Below are 20,709 nucleotides of genomic sequence, written 5' to 3' on the forward strand. Positions count from 1 at the left end.
AACAATTTTATGCGGTTAAAAGATGACTGCAATGACATTTTGTTTTACAAAACATTGCAAATTTAATTTACTGAATTGCTTTAACTCTACAAGACCATAGATTTTACCTTTTATTTCTATGTACACAAGTTAATCATGTCATGTTGCAAGCATTATTTTGCTCCATTACATTATTGGAGAATTCAATCGTTTCCATATTGTTTCAACGACAAAATGTATGATTCGATCGCGCAACTTCCAGAGAGGCCTAATAATTTAATTTAAATGTTTGACTGCCGTTCTCACACACATTAAGCGATTATGTCTTTTTTAAACAGGAGTAACGATTTGCAGCTGAAAATACATTCCTTGTTAAAATTTGGCTCCAAAAGTTACAGAAATAAACATGTATGTTTTAGAGGGCGTTATTATTAGCTTTTCTTTTAAAGAAACGTTGCACGTCGGTCGGTTTGTACTCACCTCACGCTCTTGCCAATCATGATAGCCAATATCATTTCCTAAATACAGAACCTTTGGGTCACTGGTGCTTTTAGCAACCAGAAACCTGTTCTACTCAAAGTAACCTTCACACTTATTTAATTGGCATTGCAAATGCGTTATTAGGTTTGCCAGCGGCACAACGTCACCAGAAGAAGTGCTAGATTTTTTTTGAAGTTGGGCAATGCTAACGATTTTATCTCAATTTCTTTTAACTATGTTCGTGGATAAGACATTAAAACAAACACTAGGGATAAACGTTTCCCAAGCTCTCTCTTTTGATTCTGTGAATCAGCAGGTTATCGGTTACTATATATAGCATCAGCACTTATCACTGAAATGTATGTACATTCATTTTGGTTAATAACACAATTCCAGCAGTCGAGCGCCGGCTTTCATTCTGAACAGAAATCTGTTTCATAAAAATGCTTAAATGATTCCAGCATCTAATTATTTCAGACCTTAAATAAATTCAATGCATGCCTTATTTGATTTTAAACCTTTCTCTGTTTTTGACCATTGTCCGATTTACAGAATTTTCTTTGCAGTTGATGAGAATGATTTTGATTCGAGTTAACACTCCTCTGTAGTTGCAGTCATCCAACACAAAAAAGTCTGTTTGCGTGTTAGTGACGTTGGCGACTTCTATAGGTGAATGGCTAATGATACCGCCGATATTCTCGCGGCATTCTTTATCTATTCGCGAGTGACTAGTAAAATCTCTATTAATAAATTCGCTCAAGTTATTGAAGTGGTTTAATACGAAAGTAACTGGACGTTGTGGTCACTCTAGCTCGAAGTATTCTTGGCGCTGAATCAACCCCATTTTTAAAAAAATACATAGGGAACAAAAGCCTGCAATTATGATCTCAAGATACAGGAAAGCTAATGTTTTATTTCAATGATTACGGAAAATATTACGAATTCTCGGTAGGTACAAAACTTCCGATGTGATAATGTATTGCACCGGAGCTGGGTGGAATGTCTTATTCGACACACGCTACCGTGAGTGTTACCACTGCTCTTACTATGAAATTTGCAGAGGTATTATCACTGATTTAAAACCCAAATGTGGCAATACGCTATCTGTGTTATTTTGTAAAGACATGATAATCAGCTGGAAATAGCGAAATGTGACTTCATATAAATCTTTTTCATAACATCCTGGCAACGTTACCAAAGCTCAGCCAGCCTAAACAATATAAAACTACTAAATATCTGAACGAAATGTTCGGCACCGTCTAAAATGGCATTTCCATGCCTTGATATTAAGCAGATTAATTATGATATAAAATATCAGTTTAAATATTTCTGTCAAAATATTAGGAAGGAAAATAGAAAACATAATTGGTTTCATTCCGCGCACTTCTTCCTTAGGATCTTGCGCTGTCGTGTGTATGTATATGTATATACATATATGTATGTGTGTGTGTACACACACATACAGAGAGAGAGAGAGAGAAAGAGAGAGAGAGTGTAAGTAAGTACACGTAGTCGAAGTTATGGTGATCTGAGCCAGAGATTTGCTTAATTTCAAATAAGTATTTGAATTTCTGTGTTATTGTGTGTCCGAAAATATATTGCACTTTCGCCTATAGTGAGCATCGCAGTCATGGCTACTCGATATTGCTAACCTTCTAAGGCATGATGCAAAGACAGTGAAATACTCTTTGATATGATTTTCCTCTATTGAAAGTTTCGATTTAGAAAATAAATTTGTACTTGTCAATATATCGTGCATAGCAATACGATGCATCAGCAGTAACTTTATTAATCTGTAATTTACTCTATAAGTCTCAGAGGGGTGTATATTTCACTGAAATGCAAAATGTATTTGATACTGCATACAGAATTATCAAGAGACATAAGAACACTTATATAGGGCCCTTTCCTTATCAAGAATACAGTTTCACACAGGCTCACTTCAGAGTGCAGAATGCAAGAGAATGGGATTTAGCAGTCATGATCCATTCAACTACACTCGAAAGATAGATACAGACACACACACACACACACATTTAAATAAGTTAAATTGAGTGTTACAAACTTAAATGGCTTTTGCTCGTATGTGAGCTGTCTGTATTTGAATTTGTTGTCACAATAGTAATTTAAATGCGTTCATAATCTTCTAGATTTTAAATCACAGATTGAAAAAATATACTACAGACAAACAATTCTCCCCCTCTTCTGATAAATACAAACAGAAAACGCAAAAGTACTCCGTACTGTGTCTCAATACTTGCTTCTTCAGACAGGCTTGTTACTTTCTTGATTTCTGCTTCTCCCATCTGGATAACGTCATGGTGAACTCCGAAGTTATCTACAACCTAAAAGGGGAATCGGATTTGCATTTCAAGGCACTCAGTTTTTTTTCCCCCGTCCCGGAGAGATCTTTGGGTCTAGTCTGTAGTCAAAAGATTTTCTTTTTTTTTTGGTGCGCGTGGTGCTGGTATATATATGAGTGTGTGTCTGTGGTGTGTGTGTGTGTGTGTGTGTGTGTGTGTGTGTGTGTGTGTGTGTGTGTGTGCGCGCGCGCGCGCGCGCGCGTGTGTGTGCGTGTGTGTGTGTGTGTGTGTGTGTGTGTGTCTGTGTCTGTGTCTGTGTGCGTGGGGATGGTGCCTTTTGGTTAAAAAGAGGACCAAGATGGATGGTGAGGTGCTCAAGTTTCATCGTGTCTTTGTGCTGTGTTTGAGCTGCCAGGATGCTGGGGGGTCTGCGATGAGTCTCTGTGTGTGGATCAGCGCTGGTTGGACAGGCGCTCAGCACTTCGAGCGCACGAAGGGCTCCCCACGTCACTCCAGTCAGCGCGCTCTTCTGGATGTGCACGCAATTCCTATATTACACACACAGCACCCACCAAATCAACCTTATGGGGGAACTGCTTTCCCACTAGTGCTCTGCACACCAAGTTTCTTGTGCCTAGATACCCAAAGCACTACGACAAGGCCTTATCTTTTTTTTCTCTCTCAAGATTCCTCTTGCACGTCCGGCAACCTGGAAGTGTTTGGAGAAGTGCAATACCTCTGGCGATCTATGGATTGTTCAGCCTGGGATGTGTTCTGTGCCTAACCAGAGAAGACAGCGACTGAGAAGGATTGTATCAATACTCTTTCATTGTGGATAGATCTGAAGGTACGTTGCTATTTCTTCCTCGAGTTAAGTTTCATTCTTGGTGTTTTGCTGTTTAGCTTGCTTGAATGTTTTGTGCAGTGCCTATGTGCAAGCCGAAATAGCGATTTATTTAAGCATCTTATTAGTAAATAACGGGGCCTGTGCGGGAACTAGAGCAAGAGGGGGTATTTCGGGTTCTTTCCGATTGCTGTGGCAAGTCTTTCCGAAATGCAAAGAGCTGGACATCTAGTGACCGGTGATATTTCAATGTGTACAAGAAATACAACCAACGATGACACTGACCACTATGAGTGTATGTTTACATAGACAAGCACTATATCGCGGCCTATCTTAACAGACACATCGCTCTCCTCTGATCCTCCAGTCGTCTTCAGTTTTTACACCAAATTTCAAAAATACTAATCCTAGTAAAAGTGGAATAGTTTAGCATCAAAGTAGCGACTCCTTGCAGTTTGCAAGTCTGTAGTGAGGATTTATTATTTCTGGGTTATTTTTGTAAAACCGCCTAATATTGCCGGAAGCACTTTCTTTTCGCTTTTCCCTCGATTGAAAACTCGGCAAACGATATTTCTCTCGAAATCAGTAACTTAGTGTACCGGAAATAGAACTAAGAAACATATTAATGACATGTTCATTTAGATATTGATCACATGAAAGGAACTATACATTATTGAAACTTAGCAAAAGTGCAATGTGTCAGTGCAGTGCTTTCCTTCGAAATAGGGTTCGTTATCACCATTTCCCTCATAATATTGCTATAAAATACCCTGAAACGTATTACGAGTAAAATATCGCCCTTCTTGCCAAAAAGTGCAAATATATTTCAACGCGAATGACTTTCTGTGAAATAGCCAATGCATTCTCATTCAAATAACACTTTGAAAGATTATGCCTTATCTTCACATAAATATGTTTTACAAGCTCAGCTCGTCGATTATCGGTACAGACTCTATGTTTCACGATTGCGTGAATTATTTATAATAGTATTCCAGTGCCTAAAATGCATGGCCAATTAAGTGCCCAATCAAAAGACCCATGAACAAAATAATTTACTATATTATAACAAAATATAAACGTAAAAATAAAATAAGCGGATTTTACAATTTGGAATCTAAATATTAAGGAGAATTGTGGTTGCGTAAAATCTTCTCAGTTCAACCTGCTTCAGAAAATGTTCCTTTGTGTAAACAATTGATAAATAAAATATTAGCGTTACGAGCCGGCGACATGTAATTTTAATGCACATAACTATTATGAACCCATTAGTTGCCTCGTAGCCAAGATAAACAGGACTTAAATTATTTTTGCATTGTAATCTTCTTCGTCGCTGACCGTTACTGTATTTTAAACAGAGGCCTAGTTTTATTGGGGATGACATGGACCCACAAAACACAAATGGGTGTTTTGTGTATATTCAATTTGTGCTTTTTCTTATGAAGTATGTTGACATACTTTTCAATCAATCTGGATGAAACGCTAGAGAATTATTTTGTACGTGTTTTGTGTCCATTTGTGTTGTGAACTATGGTTATTATATTTGTATCTCAAAATGCTGGAGATGATATTTATTACGCTGAAAAAAATATGCTGAGAAGTGATTAAATTAACTCGAGGAAGTAGCTAGCAGAATTTAGGGAATGCAGTATCTGACTCAAATTTTCACCCCATGTCAGATCCAAAAACATACGATAAAATAGTTAACTGGTGCTATGGTGACAGTTCTGGGATGCTGGGATATTTTGACGTTTCGAACCTAAGAACTCTTCCCCATTTCCAAGACCCAGATCAGCTGTAGAATATTTAATTTTCTGTGGGTCACACACTTCTGAAAACTACTCATTATTGATACGAACATGAGCTCAGACCTTTCCGAAGTCCGAGTGTATGTACAATGAGTGAGTAACTATAAGTGCTCACTCGAGCCAGTTAAACAATAGTCATCGTCATACCACGGTGAGACCTCGGGCTAATGAGGAAAGCTGCCGACCCTTTAACGGGGCAAGGGACCCGATGGAAAACGTTGTGTATAACGCCGAAACACGGGTCTACAAAGTCGAGGAAATGTAATTGCTGTATATACTCCAATCAAACGGTTGCTCAAAAGCAGCCTGGAACCTTATCTCTATTACTCTTTCCAGAAGTCCAGACGAATTTCGTGAATACCTCATTTATCTTTTCGAGTCAGTTAAGATTGGCATTGTGGTTTTATCCTTAATATCCCATAACTTAATATAAAAGGCCTACCTTATGCAACAGCGCAAATAGCTTGTTATTTCAGAAGCTATCCACTCTCCCCATTTATCCTTCTTTTTATTATTTTTTGTGTGTATTTACCATGAGAGAACTGTGTTGTATGATTGTTGTTTTACCTTGTTAATAATTAAATCACAGTATTTGGGGTTTCGTGCCTCTTTTGCAAGAATCGTGCGGCGAAATATGGCGGAGACCGAAGAAGGCTTTGGGCTGCCAGCAACAACACACGGCGAGCCCGAGCCCAAGGAACATTCTTCTGAAAATAAGCAGGACAGCCTGCTCGGCGCGGCCAACAAACCTCACTCCCCACAACAAGCAACATATAGTCAACAGGTTGGTCTCAGACACCCCTACGCTAACAAAACCATTGTGCCGTGCAACAAAATAAGTGTGCGTTATTGCTTAACATGGTTAACAACTAGGTGTTACATGTAAATGTCTGTAAATGCATCTGACACCTTTCTTGGTGCTAGTATACACAACGCTTGATTGGTTGTTGCATGCTGTTGGGCCATCGCTTAGAATATCTCTGACTTCAAATTGATGGGATCATTATGAGGAGAAACTATTGCATTGATTAGTTATATGGCACTTATTGTGTTGATAATGCAATTCTAATTATACGTATTTATTAATTATAGTGTCAACTTTTTTCCACTTCTAGGGTATGGAGGGAATTAAAGTTTATTTACACGAGCGAGAATTATGGTTAAAATTTCACGAAGTCGGGACAGAAATGATCATTACTAAAGCGGGAAGGTAAAGGAAAATAAATTTACCCAAATGATATGCTGTAATAATCACATTTGCCACTTATATTTGTGATTATCTTCACAGTTTGGCTCTTACTTAAATGCAGTTATGAATATGCATTTAATCAACCAAAGTTCGTGGTGACAGAACTTTCCCTATTCTACAAAATCTGTTCTTCCCAAAGGGAAACACTTGTGGCTCTAAAGAGTCCAATATAATAAATAATATAGATAATAACTAATAATATGGATAATAACTTCAATGCTCATCGTTAAACGCGCTCAGATTAATCAATTTGTAATAAGAAATATTTCAAGTGACTTTTGGTAGTAAAACCAATCAATCTTGAAGTAACAAGAAAAATATATTTTATGAAATATGTATCTTCCACGAATGCACACATTTTAACTTAATCATTAGCCTTCTATAGTAAAATGCTAGAGCATTATAAACTGACGCGATAAGCTACTTTAAACACTAGAATTAATAAATTATACTAATTACATGAAATCATCTGCTGCCCGCTACATTCGCTTTTAATTAATTTAAAGTTCAGCTAGCTTATTTTCCCACATCTATTTGATATTATATTTGAGCAAGATGCTAAATAAGTTGTGGGTTGAGTCAGAAATTCAGGACGCTTTTAAGATCCCTTAAAAGACCCGAGCCGCTCAATGCTCGCTTTCCCATTCTGCCTTCTCAGGATTTCTTTTTGCATGCAGACATGTTCCCTCGTGGGCTTTCAATTTCATCCCACTTGCGCCGAACAAGTGATAAATATTTATAAAGATCTGCATATATTCAAGCTGTTATTCGATAATTTGGCGAGACAATACATACAGTTTTTCCATTTAAAAAGCTTTTTGCCTCTCCCCCACCCCCACCCCCGTGCGACTTCTTAATGGCTGAAAAAAGCTTCGGATTATTTCCCGAAGTATATTATAAACACGTTTCGCGTTCACAAACTAACAGCTACTTTGATACAAAGAGATGAAGCATTATGCAGGTTACAAATTAGGCCATGATCGAAGCCATATTGCGTATATTACTTACTGCATTAACGCTGCCTGTCTAACCGCGGCTGTTATAATACGTGTTTACTATGTACACGAAGTACAGATCATGTTTGCTCAAGTTGCAAAATCAGCATTCCCTTTTTTTTTCCGTATAAAATGAAGCTATGCATCAGTATAGCTATGCACCCTGAAAAAGAATTTCAGGATGTATATTGTATATATTTCTCTGACATTAAATGTACCTTTTGAGTAAATATTGGGCGAGACCTCCAGTGACATAGATCATCAATGAAAGTGGTTACTATTTTCTGTAGTAAATTTTTGCCAATTCATCACTCCTGCACCATAAAACGCTTCTCGTTTTACTTCAGGCGCATGTTTCCTAGTTACAAAGTGAAGGTGAGCGGGTTAAATCCGAAGACAAAATACATCCTTCTAATGGACATCGTGCCGGCGGATGATCACCGTTACAAATTCGCTGATAATAAATGGCAAGTCCCCGCACTGTTCGGTTATCTCGTTCACTGGTAAAGGAAGTCGTATGCTAGTTGGTTTGAACAGATTAGGATTGGCGCTGCAATGGACATGAGAAGGATTAGCCTTTCAAAAAACGTGACCTGCTGTTACACGGGTCGGAAGTAGCACGGACATGGTCTGCAAAGGAGGCAGTGTGAGGACAAATGAACGTCTGCTAAATGGCTCGTAAGATTTAATTCAGACAAGCACCCGGGGTTTAAAATCAGGTATTTGGGTCGTTTCACTTGCTAGTAGCGATTCAGCATTGTAAATTCGAGGTTTGGTTTCAACGTGTGTAACATATTCACTGAGTGCAACACCTGTTTTATCGTTGTCAATGCTCTTTGTGTGCACTACGTCTAGACTGGACTGATGTAGGAGTTTAGCTCCGATGAATCTGAACTTTTTCCATGCTTTGTTTTCTCAAGGTCTGTGACGGGGAAGGCAGAGCCTGCAATGCCGGGCAGACTCTACGTTCATCCAGATTCACCTGCTACTGGGGCTCATTGGATGAGACAGTTGGTCTCCTTCCAAAAGCTGAAACTTACCAATAACCACCTGGACCCCTTCGGACACGTAAGTGCTCTGAGCTCATTTTATTTGAAGTCTAATTCTTTCCACTAAGTAGCAGAACTCTTAATTATCTTCAAAACTTGCCGAATCATAATAAAAGTGCACAGATCAACATTACATTGGACGCTAACAAGGAAAGCTAAATCCTGCTAAGTTGCTTGCCATCCGAAGGGAAATGTGACGGATTTAACTGACGTTGGTTTGCGAAGGATTAAGCAGAGGGTTGGAGGGTGATGGAACTTTATAGACATTTGGTGTAACATGAATAATTGTTGTTGGTTTTCTCATGTTGCTACACATCCTAGAAGTGGACATTAACAAGGTTACTATTTCAGCTGCAGCATTGGGCCAAATAGTGTACGTGTGTGTGTGTTTTTTTTTAAGCGACGCACCAGGAATGCAATGGTTTGCAAACACGATTTGAAAATGGAACCTTTCACTTCACCTGAAATTAATGGTCCCGAACACATATTGCCTCATTCTGCTCTAGTGCATTATGGGACATGGGGAGGTGTCCCTTAACATAAACAATATGAGTATTATGAGAGAAGGCGCACGCGTTCATTCTCCTGCTTTTGCCCATCCAGACTTTCGAATCCAAATGATATAAATATCACTTCATTATAAAGAGTGGTCCAAACTTATTCTCCATAAGTTTTAGGGCTCCAGGTGAAATCCTTCTGATTTTCCTCCTTTGTTATTTGTTGTAAAATGAGCGCAGTTGCTTTATTGAATAAATTAAAACATAATTTTAAAATAAGTTACCCCATCTCTGCTGCCCCGTATTATCTGCGATGTTTACCGAGAGATAAGAATTAACATTAGAAAACAGAGCTAAAAGCACAAACTGAAAACACAAACTTTAACAGTTTTATTTAAGCTTCATAATATTCTTCTACCAGAATAGTAAGCCGGGGTTTCCAGACATTAAGCACTTCGTTGGGTAATGGTAGTCTTGGAAACTGCCAGGCGGTGGATGGGAGCCCGGTGAAATCAGCCTTCCCTACTGTGAAAAGGCGGCGATTGCAAAAATCTAAGCAAACGAATAGAAACGCAACAATGTAAACTACATTTAACAAATTGCTGGATGTAACCAGTACTGGTAGCCTCTCAACTAAGCAGGACGTAATGAAATTAAAAATCATTAGATCTTTCACCAGTGATGTTTAGGGCTTACGAGACTGTCAAAGCAATTTAACTAAGCCTGGGGGATGAGAGGGACTCCAAGAAGGGATGACTTGGAGGGTATGCCATTGCGGGACAAGTAGCGTCTTTCTGTCGCCAGATTCGTTCGCGACCCTTCCCCCCTCCCCACTAACAATCTTGGCGATCTTGGAATAATTGCCGGAGTCCTTCGGAAAGTCATTTTTGGTATTACCAGATGCTCGAAAGGTTTTAAATCACATTTTAAAATCAAAGACAGCGTCTCCTTATGAGGGGTTGGCTGCTCATGGAAAGGGGGTTTAGGAAATTGGGTGTTTTCCAAAACAAAATCAAAGCCACTTCCAGCATCTACCCAGATGCCAGCATTACCCAGCGTTATCTGGAACAAGTTGCCATTGGGGTGAGAGATACTGTGGAAGTGGGTGACTGAAAACTATGAGTTTTGCGACGAGCTTTCCATTGGCTTTTAACTACAAAGGCGACAGCCCCCCCCCCTTTCTTTTCCTCATCCCGCGCTTTTGACGGGCAGCTTCCTGTTACCGCAAATGCCCAAATTGACAAATTGCTTTTGGATCCAAATTTAACTGCATTTATTTTCTTTCGTTAGATTATCCTAAATTCGATGCACAAGTACCAGCCCAGGCTCCATATCGTAAAGGCTGACGAGAATAACGGATTTGGCTCGAAAAACACTGCATTCTGTACCCACGTTTTCTCCGAAACTGCCTTCATCGCTGTGACGTCGTACCAAAACCATAAGGTGAGGATTTTGTGAGAACCTGAACCATTCTCCCACTCTCACCCCTGTAATCCCACTTTTCAATTCAATTTCCACTCACTGTTTGTAAAGAGAAGCGACGTCTAGGCTCATGCTATAACTAGGCCGGCGTGGATTCGGTCCCCAACGCTGGACAGGTCACAGTCTGGGGCACAGTGCAAACGGACGCGACGCCTTGGATCTATATTGTAAGAATTTTGTGCACAACCATTAAATATTTAAATAAGTGACGCGATCTTTGCATAATTGGCCAGGTTCCATGAAAATAAAATGGTTAAAACTGAGGTGATGTGTTTGCAGTAACACCCCAGACCTTCTTTGTTGTTTTACTAGATGCTGATGAATCGAAATATATATTGAATAATTTCGACTTTTGTTTCAGACATCTAGCATTTGCGATTAACGTCCTTTAAAAAATTCTGTTAGATTTTTTTTGTGAGCATTATATGCGGATACTTCAATAACTTGCCACCAATGAAAAGTTTAGACTAATTTTTAATTTCCGCCTTTAGTGAAATAACGCCATTTGGGGAATTAGTTGAGGATTAAAGTTTCAGAGATGTCTGAATCACTCCGGCGGATGTCTTTGAACGATCTGAGGAAGGAGAGCAAGATAGTTTTATAGCTCCATTCAAATGCGTTACCCGCCCGTTTAAACAATTGACGGGCAAACAAGCTTTGCTGCAGCGCTCATTCTAGGAAAAGGTCGAGGCTCCGGGTACGAATCCATTTAACTTTCCAACCGCAATCAAAGTAAAAACCTCACCTGCAGTTCACTAATTGCAAAACGGAACTGACATTTATCATGCTTAATGAAAAAAGTTTGCGTTTCCTTGAAATGCCACCAAGTGCAAGTTTTGTAGTACTAGTTTTCGGTTTTACCTTTAAGAGACCAATATTCTTCATTGGATTGTAAAATCTTTCAGGGAAACGTGATTTTAAAACAAAGGAGACTTTGTTTAAGGTGAGGGTATGGATTCGAGGATTTTACCCGTTTCTTAGCAAGAAGATTTTCATTACAATTTAGCTGCCCAGAAGCTCACAATTTCAAATTCATTCAAAACGGGACACAAGTTGCATCAGGTTAAAAACAAAAATAGGATAGGTTATTCGGAAATTATTTTTAACTCTCTACACTCTTGCTTAAGCGTCCAGAAGAACACTCTGTTTTTTGACTTAGTTTGGCATGATTTTCCCACAATTGAGTACGCATCAGGGCAATTACTTAAAATTGCACAACGCGCATTTGTTTCCTCAAATATTTTTATTACAATTGCTATCCATTTTATTATAATGGACTTGAAAAGTATGATTAAAATTTGGGTTCTATGATGTGTCTTTAAAAGTAACTGGTTTTCCTGTAGAAATACCATTTAATCGTCATCAATATGTTTGTAACAAGAATTTAAAATTGAGATTAATCGTACGTTCAGCGAAAGTATCGCAAAACAAGCTATTAGAAATATTGAAAATAACGACGTGTCATGAAGAAGTACATTGCGAATACATTACCCCCGAAAACAAGAAACGCAGATGTACTATCTGAGACATGAAATGTAGAATTTTTGCTATAAGATGGATGCTTAAAATCAAAGAGTGCAGCTGATTAATAAAATGAAAGTTAGCTGTTTGGCTTATATTACTGCAAATAATAACTGGATAAATTGAGCAGTGTTCTTCAACCCTGATATGTTGTGGCTTCGTTGTGCTTTGCCTTGTGGTTCCTTAATGTAATGACACCCCTACCTCACTCCTCCGACTAACCTATTTAATCAAGTAGCAAGTTCGGTGTTACCCTGACCTATATTACCTGCACACTACTTGCATATCGTGGAGCCACTGTCGGGATCCACGCGGGAAAATATTATCTAAAGTTAAATACAACGAATTTTCGAAGGGGGCATTTCAGAATCTCCAATATAATTTGTCCATGGCTTTCACAAGTTGTAATACCAGCGTGTCCCTTAACAGATTTGCCCAAAGTATTCTCTGCAAGTTATTTAGTTGTGTGAAATGTTGGCCCGACATTTTCCCAGCAATGGAGATAATTATTCGCGAGGAAATTGTCTTTAATCGTTTGCGCCTTATCCATTTGCCATTGAAATACTGAAAGTCAAGTTCTATATATCTTCATTTTCAGTCGGACCTGGTTAATTGGATGCTGGCCAGGGCTACCGCTACACCAGCAATACCTGGCACTGACCGTGTCCAGAGCCGGTTTTAGTCATTTTAGCAGGCCGTAATGGTCACCCAGCTAAACCTCAAAAAAAAAGGAGAGAAGAGCGGCGAGAACTTGTGGCTTGGAATGCAGGCGCTCAGAACTAATAGCAGATTATTGTAACAAACTTTCCAAGACGTTTCCGCCACGTTGAACTTGATTTACAATTATTCGTCAAGGAAATCCAATTCAAAGGTTTTGAGATTCCCGTTCCAATTATTGGTTTCTGTGGCCATAGGGTTACCAGGAGCTACTGGCACTTCCAGATCAATGTGAAAACTGGTCCACCTCGCAGATTGACAAAACCAATTGTAAGGCATGCATTGAGCCCCTAGTTTTACACAATTTAGCGATGGATTAAAGTTGCGCATCTTTGCGTCGAGGTTTGTTGAATACACTTTCTGCACGAGAATATCTGTTAAAATGTTGGGAAAGTATCAGTAAAAACTCGTACTATCCTTAAATGCGAAAAGCGTTGCACAGTGCATTAAGGAAGGTTTAAAATTTCTAAACAACACAAAACAAAAGCAGTAGATCAAGTACGCACGTATAATCCTTGTCTCATATCAGCAGGCTTGTTTGCATTGTCATTATTTTCACAGGGGATGTTTAATTGGGGCTGCATTTGAAACTACTTTACGTTAAAATGCTGTAAGAAACTCAAAGTAGTTTTAATTTCTAATTTAGATTACCCAACTTAAAATAGAAAATAACCCATTTGCAAAGGGATTTCGTGGAAGCGATGATATGGAGTTGCACAGAATGTCTCGGATGCAGAGGTAACTTGCGCACACTCTGGATTGCATGTAATGGACAAAATGCCAAATATATGTTGTCCAGGATGCTACATAAATAACATACATTATTCAGTTTCACTGCTTTACTTTCAGTCAAACCCATCCCCGTTCAGTAACATGCCAGCTTTGTTTTACCGGGGATTCTTGGGTTGTATACACACAACCGCTTCCTCACTGTGCTGACCAAATCTTTTGCGAGGATATCCTTGTGAAGATGAAAAAAAAACTTGCATTTTCTTGTCGCCTAAGAACACGCCAAAGTCCTTTCCGGCCTATAGAGCCCATTTAAAGTATAGCCGCAATTGTAGAGTAGGGGATAAAATATCGTTGAAGCTGTAGCAAACCCGGCATTATCTGCTTTCTCTGATGTGGACGGACCACATTTAAGGACATTTTTTTTTCAATATTAGAATCTTTCTTAATTATTTTGTATTAATAACCCTACTTAGTACACTGAGCCTGTACATCATAAGACTCACTTTCCAAAGTTGGTCACACTTGGCCTTTAGACAGCAATACATTGGGTCAGATTTTCCAAGTGCTGATTGATCCAACATTCCTTTATTCAGAAATTGAAATCAGGCATCCGTTGACCCGGGCCAATGAACGCATGCCTTAAAATAACAGCTTGAAGCAAACATTCGTTGAACATGATTAACCCATTGTATGGGCCATAAACAAGAAAGTGAAATTTTCCTAAAGCAACGTTATGTACCATCAAGGGGCCATTCGGCCCAATGTGCGCGTGGGAGAGATTCCTAGGGTAACATCTGTGGACTTTTTCACAGCCTTTATTAGAATTGACAGAGTAACAGGTAACAGAGGGGGAAATCACAGAACAATATCAAAAACAGTTAGATTTTCAAAGCCTGCAAAGATGTTTTAAATAGCACATGAAGTTTAACCCTTCGGGTCGCAGACTCAACTATACGTATAGTTTTAACACATGTTATAACCTCAACTACGACAAAAATTGTGCTCCATGTAAGCAGGATAATACTGAGTTACATAATATTATCCTAGTTTGAATGTTAATGTATTTATTTTTTGTAATATGCTTACAGTAAAGAATACCCCGTGGTTCCCAGGAGCACGGTCAGGCAACGTGTGGGGTCCGCTGCCAATCAGTTCAGTGGGGAGGTACGAGTGTTGCCCGTGTCCAACAACCTGAGTTCCCAGTACCAATGTGAGAACGGTGTTTCCAGTTCATCTCAAGAGCTACTCCCTCCCAACCCATATTCACTTTCCCAGGAGCAGAGTCCGCTCTATCATTGCAACAAAAGGAAAGGTAAGAAGCAGCATCCTCCAACCCTTCTGTGTATTTTATTGTGAGCTCTCATATACGCTCTGAGTGTGATATCAGAATCATCTTCAAATGTTATAGTGAAAAGATATATAGTAGTAATTGTTAGAATTGGGAAGGGAATATTTCCTAGTTTCAATAATATTGTTAGCACGACACTTTGCAGGATCCTATTTTCGAGGAATCAGCAGATGTAAAAAATAAACTGACAAGTAGACGTCCACCTCAAGTGTTCCCACTGAGAGATCTGAACTGTCCCTTCTGTGGGTGGCTTCTCTAAATAACCTGTTATCTGTTCTGCTTGAGTGTCAAAAAATAAACAACTCTTGGGGCTACAGTGGCGAGATGGAATGCTGTGATATTTAACCAGCATGTGACCTTCCCAATCCCAGCTCCACCTCACACAGGCACGGCTTCTAAAGACCCTTTCCTCTTTTTTAAAAATCAACATTTCATTGCATGGAAGGCAAGAACTAACTATTGTGGAGATGTGAGTTATCACAGATATGCCTTAAGGAATATGTTGAGGAACAGAACCCTTGACAAAAACAGATGTAAAGCATTTAGGATTATTTGGATTGGCTTTGTAATCTAGTTGAAATAATAAGTTGAGATTTGTTAATGTATACATGTTGGAACTTGGAGGTAGCAAGAACTAGGAAACTGTTTGATAAGGCCGTGATAAAAAGAAAAAAAAACATCTGCCTCAGGAGAGAACTTTCTGCAATTTCAGTATGTTTCTAAATTCATAACAGCCAATGAAACATGGTCGCTGCTGTAAGAAAGGAAATATATGCAAACATGCACTAATGTCCAGATAATCAGCTCATCTGGTAGCATTTATTGAGGCCTCAACGTTTGTCAGGACACTGGAGAAGAACTCGCTTGTTATTCTTCAGATAATGTCATGGAATCTTTAACAATAATCAGTGAGTGCAAAAGACCTCAGTTCAATGCCTCATTCCAATACTGTATATGGTTCTGGCATTGCCACCTTCTCTTAGTAATGGCAGAGTGGAGTGTGATTCAAGGCATTGCTGTTCTGTCTATGAAATGAAACTTAAGTCCACAACCTGCTGATTTGAAGTGACCTCAAAGACACAAGACACTGTATACCTCATGGACCCAAGATATTTACAGACAAAATTACTACTAAAATATTTATGAGATCATTTTAATCAAGTTTACAAACAAATGCAATGTCTTCAATAGAGATGCTTTATACATAGATGGCCTATTAATTAAACTTGATTCCACTCTGATTTATTTATATAAACAGTAGAAGAAGACTGCAACTCGACCGAGCATCCATTCAAGAAGTCATATATAGAAAGTCCTCCGCCTGAAGATGACCCTTTCTACAGGTCCTCAAGTTACTCCCAACAACAAAACCTTACTCCTTCTTATCGGACTGACTCAGCACAACGGCAAGCATGCATGTATGCTGGCTCTACACCCGGAACGGACCCCAACTCCAGCCTTGATGACATTAGTTGCAACACTTGGGCCACTGTTCCTTCCTACAGCAGCTGTACAGTGACTGCGATGCAGCCTATGGACCGAATACCCTACCAACACTTCTCAGCACATTTCACATCAAGCCCATTAATGCCTCGCATCTCTGGAGTCGCCAACCATACATCTCCACAGATAGGGGATACGCACAATATGTTTCAGCATCAGACCTCAGTTTCTCACCAGCCCATAGTCAGATCATGTGCTCCTCAAGGTGGCATTCAGTCTGCAAGCAATCTTCAACCTGGTGACTACTTGTATCCACATGGCATGTCAAGAACCCTTTCACCACATCAGTACCACTCAGTACATGGAGTTGGCATGGTGCCAGAATGGACTGAAAATAGCTAATTCACAGATCCCCAATTGATCTGACATACATGAATGTTTGCATTTGATGAAACTGAACACAGTTTTAAAGCAATACTTTTCTTCGGAAAATCAATCATAAATGGCTGTAATTTTCAAAGGATGTTTTACAAAGTGACATATCATTGAGATATTCTTCCCCTTCCTTCTTCCTACTGTATTTATTTGAATGATATTTAAGTAAGTCATTCATCAAAAAAACAAAATTGAAGGGTTCCATCTGGTGGATGTTTCTCTGCAATGTATAGTTAATGTTTCTGAGGTGTTTCATTTGTAAACTTGGTCAAAAGTTGTATAGATATCATACAAACAGAAGAATCATTTGATGTATGAATACAATACATAGAATACTCCCCCGTTGAACAATTTGCCGCCGTGATCTCACATGCTATAGACGAAGAAGTACGATGTGGCGTAATGAGCAATAGAGGACACCTGCATGCCTACATGTGTCACTGGAAGGAGGAAATAATTGATTCTCTTTCTCTAGGCAATTGCTAGTATATTTTTTCCCATAATTATTCCAAAATGTTACCAGCAGAGTTAAAAAAAGCAAAATGCTCATCAGATCGATTGGTTAGAGAAATACACTTTTTAGGGGTCAAGTGTAAAATCTTAATATATTTATAGCTTTGCAAAATAAGAATGAGTGAAAACCAATCTAGACAGATATTGCCTGTGTAGCAGCAGAGGGGAAGAAAGGGAATCAAATTGTTTTACAATACTGTAGTTAGCAACACTGAGTGGCTATAAGGGTAAGCGAGAATATCACATGATTAATATTCAATTAAATATTTTTTAAGATAAAAGTTAATGTCAAGGCAATAACTAGACATGCAAATTATTTCATTACTTTGGATTTTAGGAATTGTGAAATACAGTACTTCCACAACTCATATTGCTCTGACCTGCCACAACCTCAGAAATCTCATCTGTCCTGTTACTAGAACTATGACCAAGAATACAATAAAATTCCTGAGTTCAGTAAGATAATCATTGAAGTTCCCAAAACTTGAACGATGTCAAGAAGACGTTTTAGGTTCAGAATTCAGGCTATATATTCTGCTTCAGAAGCAACCTAGAATGGCATTATTTACTTTGTTCATAGAAAAGATTGGAAAATGTAGGGGAAAGTGCACTATTTCCAGATATATAACAATAGGACAACTCAACATATGTACATGCAAAAACTAGTGGATGTAAATAATGGAGAGAACATAGGTATTCGTTGTTTCACTTATGGTAAATATTTTATACAAATACCCATTTACAGCTATATATGTTTGATACGTTGATCTTGTGATACTTAGCATCAACCTCTAATTCTCTCCCATTTTGAGCAATACAGGTGTTTACATCATGAGGCAAAGAATAATATTCTTAAATTATGTATCAAGCAATAAGTAGCTCATTATTCAACATGAATAAAGTGCAGAAATTGCTTGTAATAAATATTAGTATCTTTCTGGTCAATAGTATTTATTGTTGGACAATCCTAAAAGTGCTTGTTTTGGAGTATTAAGAATGATATATTGTTAGAGAAGAGTTGTTAAAGAAGTACGCTTGGAAGTTTTTTTGGTGTATAAAAGAGATGAATCAATTATGCTTCATTGTAAATAAAACACATTGTATATACTGAAATGAAATAACTTCAAATACTATCTTTGAGTGACTTAACTTTCTCTGGCATCATGTTATGAATCTCTATGCAAGCAAATAGGGATCTGCCATTGAATGAGTTTACTATGTCGAACACTCAGACTGTAAAATATTGTAAAGATTGAAGCACATGACTGCAAGCATGTAAAGAAAATATAGTGAAAATCACTTTCAGTACATTAAAGGCAGTTAACACACTAATTTATCTGCCTTTGTGTTTGTGGGTTCATATTGCATTGCACTCTATAACAACTGTCCCTTTTGCAAATTAAAAGGACATTAAAATACCTCCTTCTGTTTAAGGTCCTTATAGTTTTTGTTGTAAGCAATCATTACCATTTCAATTCTATGCCAGAATGCACTAAACATACTTCAATGCTGAACATAACAGAGTCCAAAATGATGTATTTATATTAATGTACTCATTGTGTGGTGTTGGTTAGTGTGTGCTTGTGTGATGCAATTGTTCTCTGTGAAGGGCACTTATAAAGATTTTACTTTTTAGATTGTAATTAGTTTTGAATTGTATTTTGCAATGAAAGACACAACTATGGGAAAGATCATACAGCAAATAAATAAGCTTTGTTAAAAAGAATCATAAAAGTGGTCCTTTGAAAAAAAAATCTGACAAAAATAAAGCACATAAGATACCCAGGGTCAGTTATGACAGAGTCATTTTGGGTGTACAATTAACTGTGGAGTTATATTCTGAAGTTAATATGCCATGATATGAAATATTATTACTCTGCTTGTGAATACTAGTTTGACCATAACAGTTACTTCTTAAGAACAGGTTCTTTTACAGTTGATGCACTGCTTGAATTAATGTTAACAATTCTTTCTGAATTATGAAAAAGAAGTGTTGGGTGAAGGTTTGATTTCTTAATTGTTGGCAAAGTTTGAAGCCATAAGCAAATCTGTAATTCATGCTATGTTTATGTAATCTTGATAGAGTACTCCAGGTTCGTACAAATGTAGCAATTTAATATTTTATTTATGCCAATCGTAACCTTCTGCTACACCATACATGCTGTGCCCAAAATGAGTAGAAATTAATTTTCCAGCATTTGAAACTTAAAAATTCAAGATTCAAAGATTTAATGTACATTGATTATCGAAGTATGTATGCAGTATACAACCCTGAGATTCACTTTCCTCACAGACAGCAACGAAACCCTAGAACCCGTTCAAAGATTAAACATCAACCATGCATAAAGAAAAAAACAAATTGTGAAAATGGCAACAAGAAAAAAAAATGAGTGAAAAATGCAGAATATAAAGCACAAGATCAATAGAGTACAGACATATCCAGTTCAGCTCAATGGTTGTTATCTGCATGCTGCCCCGATTCAAATTTAAAACCTTAAAGTACTTTAAAATCTGTGAATAATGTAAAACATAAATTGGCATTTATTTCAAAACTCTAATAACCACACAAAACCAAAGGTCTTCAGTTTTTCTCAAAAATGCATCAAACTTTACTTAAAAATGGAGTCTGATTCACAAGTTAATTTAATAATTCCCAATGCCTCCATGTCACCTACCTTTTGTGACTTCTCTGCTTTACCTAAAATGGAAAAAGCTAAGTTTCAGCATCATTTTACTTCTGTAAGCCTTTGGCAAAGAATTGATTGCTCATGGCCTTGACACAGATCGAATGACTGTAAAACAACAAGTTTATTCTTTGATACTTCTTGCCATCTGGCAACAACAGTACTCTGCTACTTGTGAAGAATAAAATCGATTTCACTTGTATGCAGAGGTTCAAACAAGACAAAATGAAGAAGTCCATGTTTAAAAAATCTAACACATTGAACTGGTCACCACAGAGTTTGTATTCTCAGTGGTTTTTCAACCTTTAACAAAGCCCATTGCAAAATGTAGACACGAAGAGCTCACATACTGTCTTTGAAACCTTCTATGAAAATTGTTGGAACTCGGGCTGCAGTTAGTCACATGGCATAATGTAAAAGAGTACAAAAATATGCAATTTTAGGATGAATTTATTCACACATGGGAAAAGTTGACCAAATCTACACTGGTAAATCTGGAAATATGAATTTTAAGCAGGATAAAATAATCAAACATCCTTTAGGAAAATAACTGCACTGCTAGGACTTGGAGAATTCTCATCAACTTAATGTGATTCAAATGATATAACAGGATACATTTTTGTGCATGCTGTA

General features: G+C 38.0%; 1 protein-coding gene across 1 annotated transcript; it reads left to right on the forward strand.

Moving 5' to 3' along the window:
• The first annotated feature begins 1,367 nt into the window (after positions 1-1,367).
• Positions 1,368-19,066, forward strand: LOC134338643 (T-box transcription factor TBX5-like). The gene is made up of 10 exons (XM_063034649.1): positions 1,368-1,407; positions 3,449-3,609; positions 6,001-6,195; positions 6,527-6,621; positions 8,003-8,122; positions 8,576-8,723; positions 10,492-10,644; positions 13,568-13,659; positions 14,742-14,965; positions 16,260-19,066. Exons 3-10 carry the CDS (start codon positions 6,046-6,048, stop codon positions 16,844-16,846), a joined length of 1,569 nt encoding a protein of 522 aa, XP_062890719.1. The 5' UTR covers positions 1,368-1,407; positions 3,449-3,609; positions 6,001-6,045; the 3' UTR covers positions 16,847-19,066.
• The last annotated feature ends 1,643 nt before the right edge of the window (positions 19,067-20,709 follow it).

This window comes from Mobula hypostoma, chromosome 27, assembly GCF_963921235.1.
Source record: "Mobula hypostoma chromosome 27, sMobHyp1.1, whole genome shotgun sequence".
NCBI classification, from domain to species: Eukaryota; Metazoa; Chordata; class Chondrichthyes; order Myliobatiformes; family Myliobatidae; genus Mobula; species Mobula hypostoma.

What these genes read in the sequence shown, in the direction of transcription:
- LOC134338643 (XM_063034649.1), top strand. Translation starts at nt 6,046, where the DNA reads ATGGCGGAGACCGAAGAAGGCTTTGGGCTGCCAGCAACAACACACGGC. An exon ending in AAGCAACATATAGTCAACAG is followed by an intron (nt 6,196 to 6,526) that starts GTTGGTCTCAGA and finishes TTCCACTTCTAG; the next exon opens with GGTATGGAGGGAATTAAAGT. An exon ending in AAATTCGCTGATAATAAATG is followed by an intron (nt 8,123 to 8,575) that starts GCAAGTCCCCGC and finishes TGTTTTCTCAAG; the next exon opens with GTCTGTGACGGGGAAGGCAG.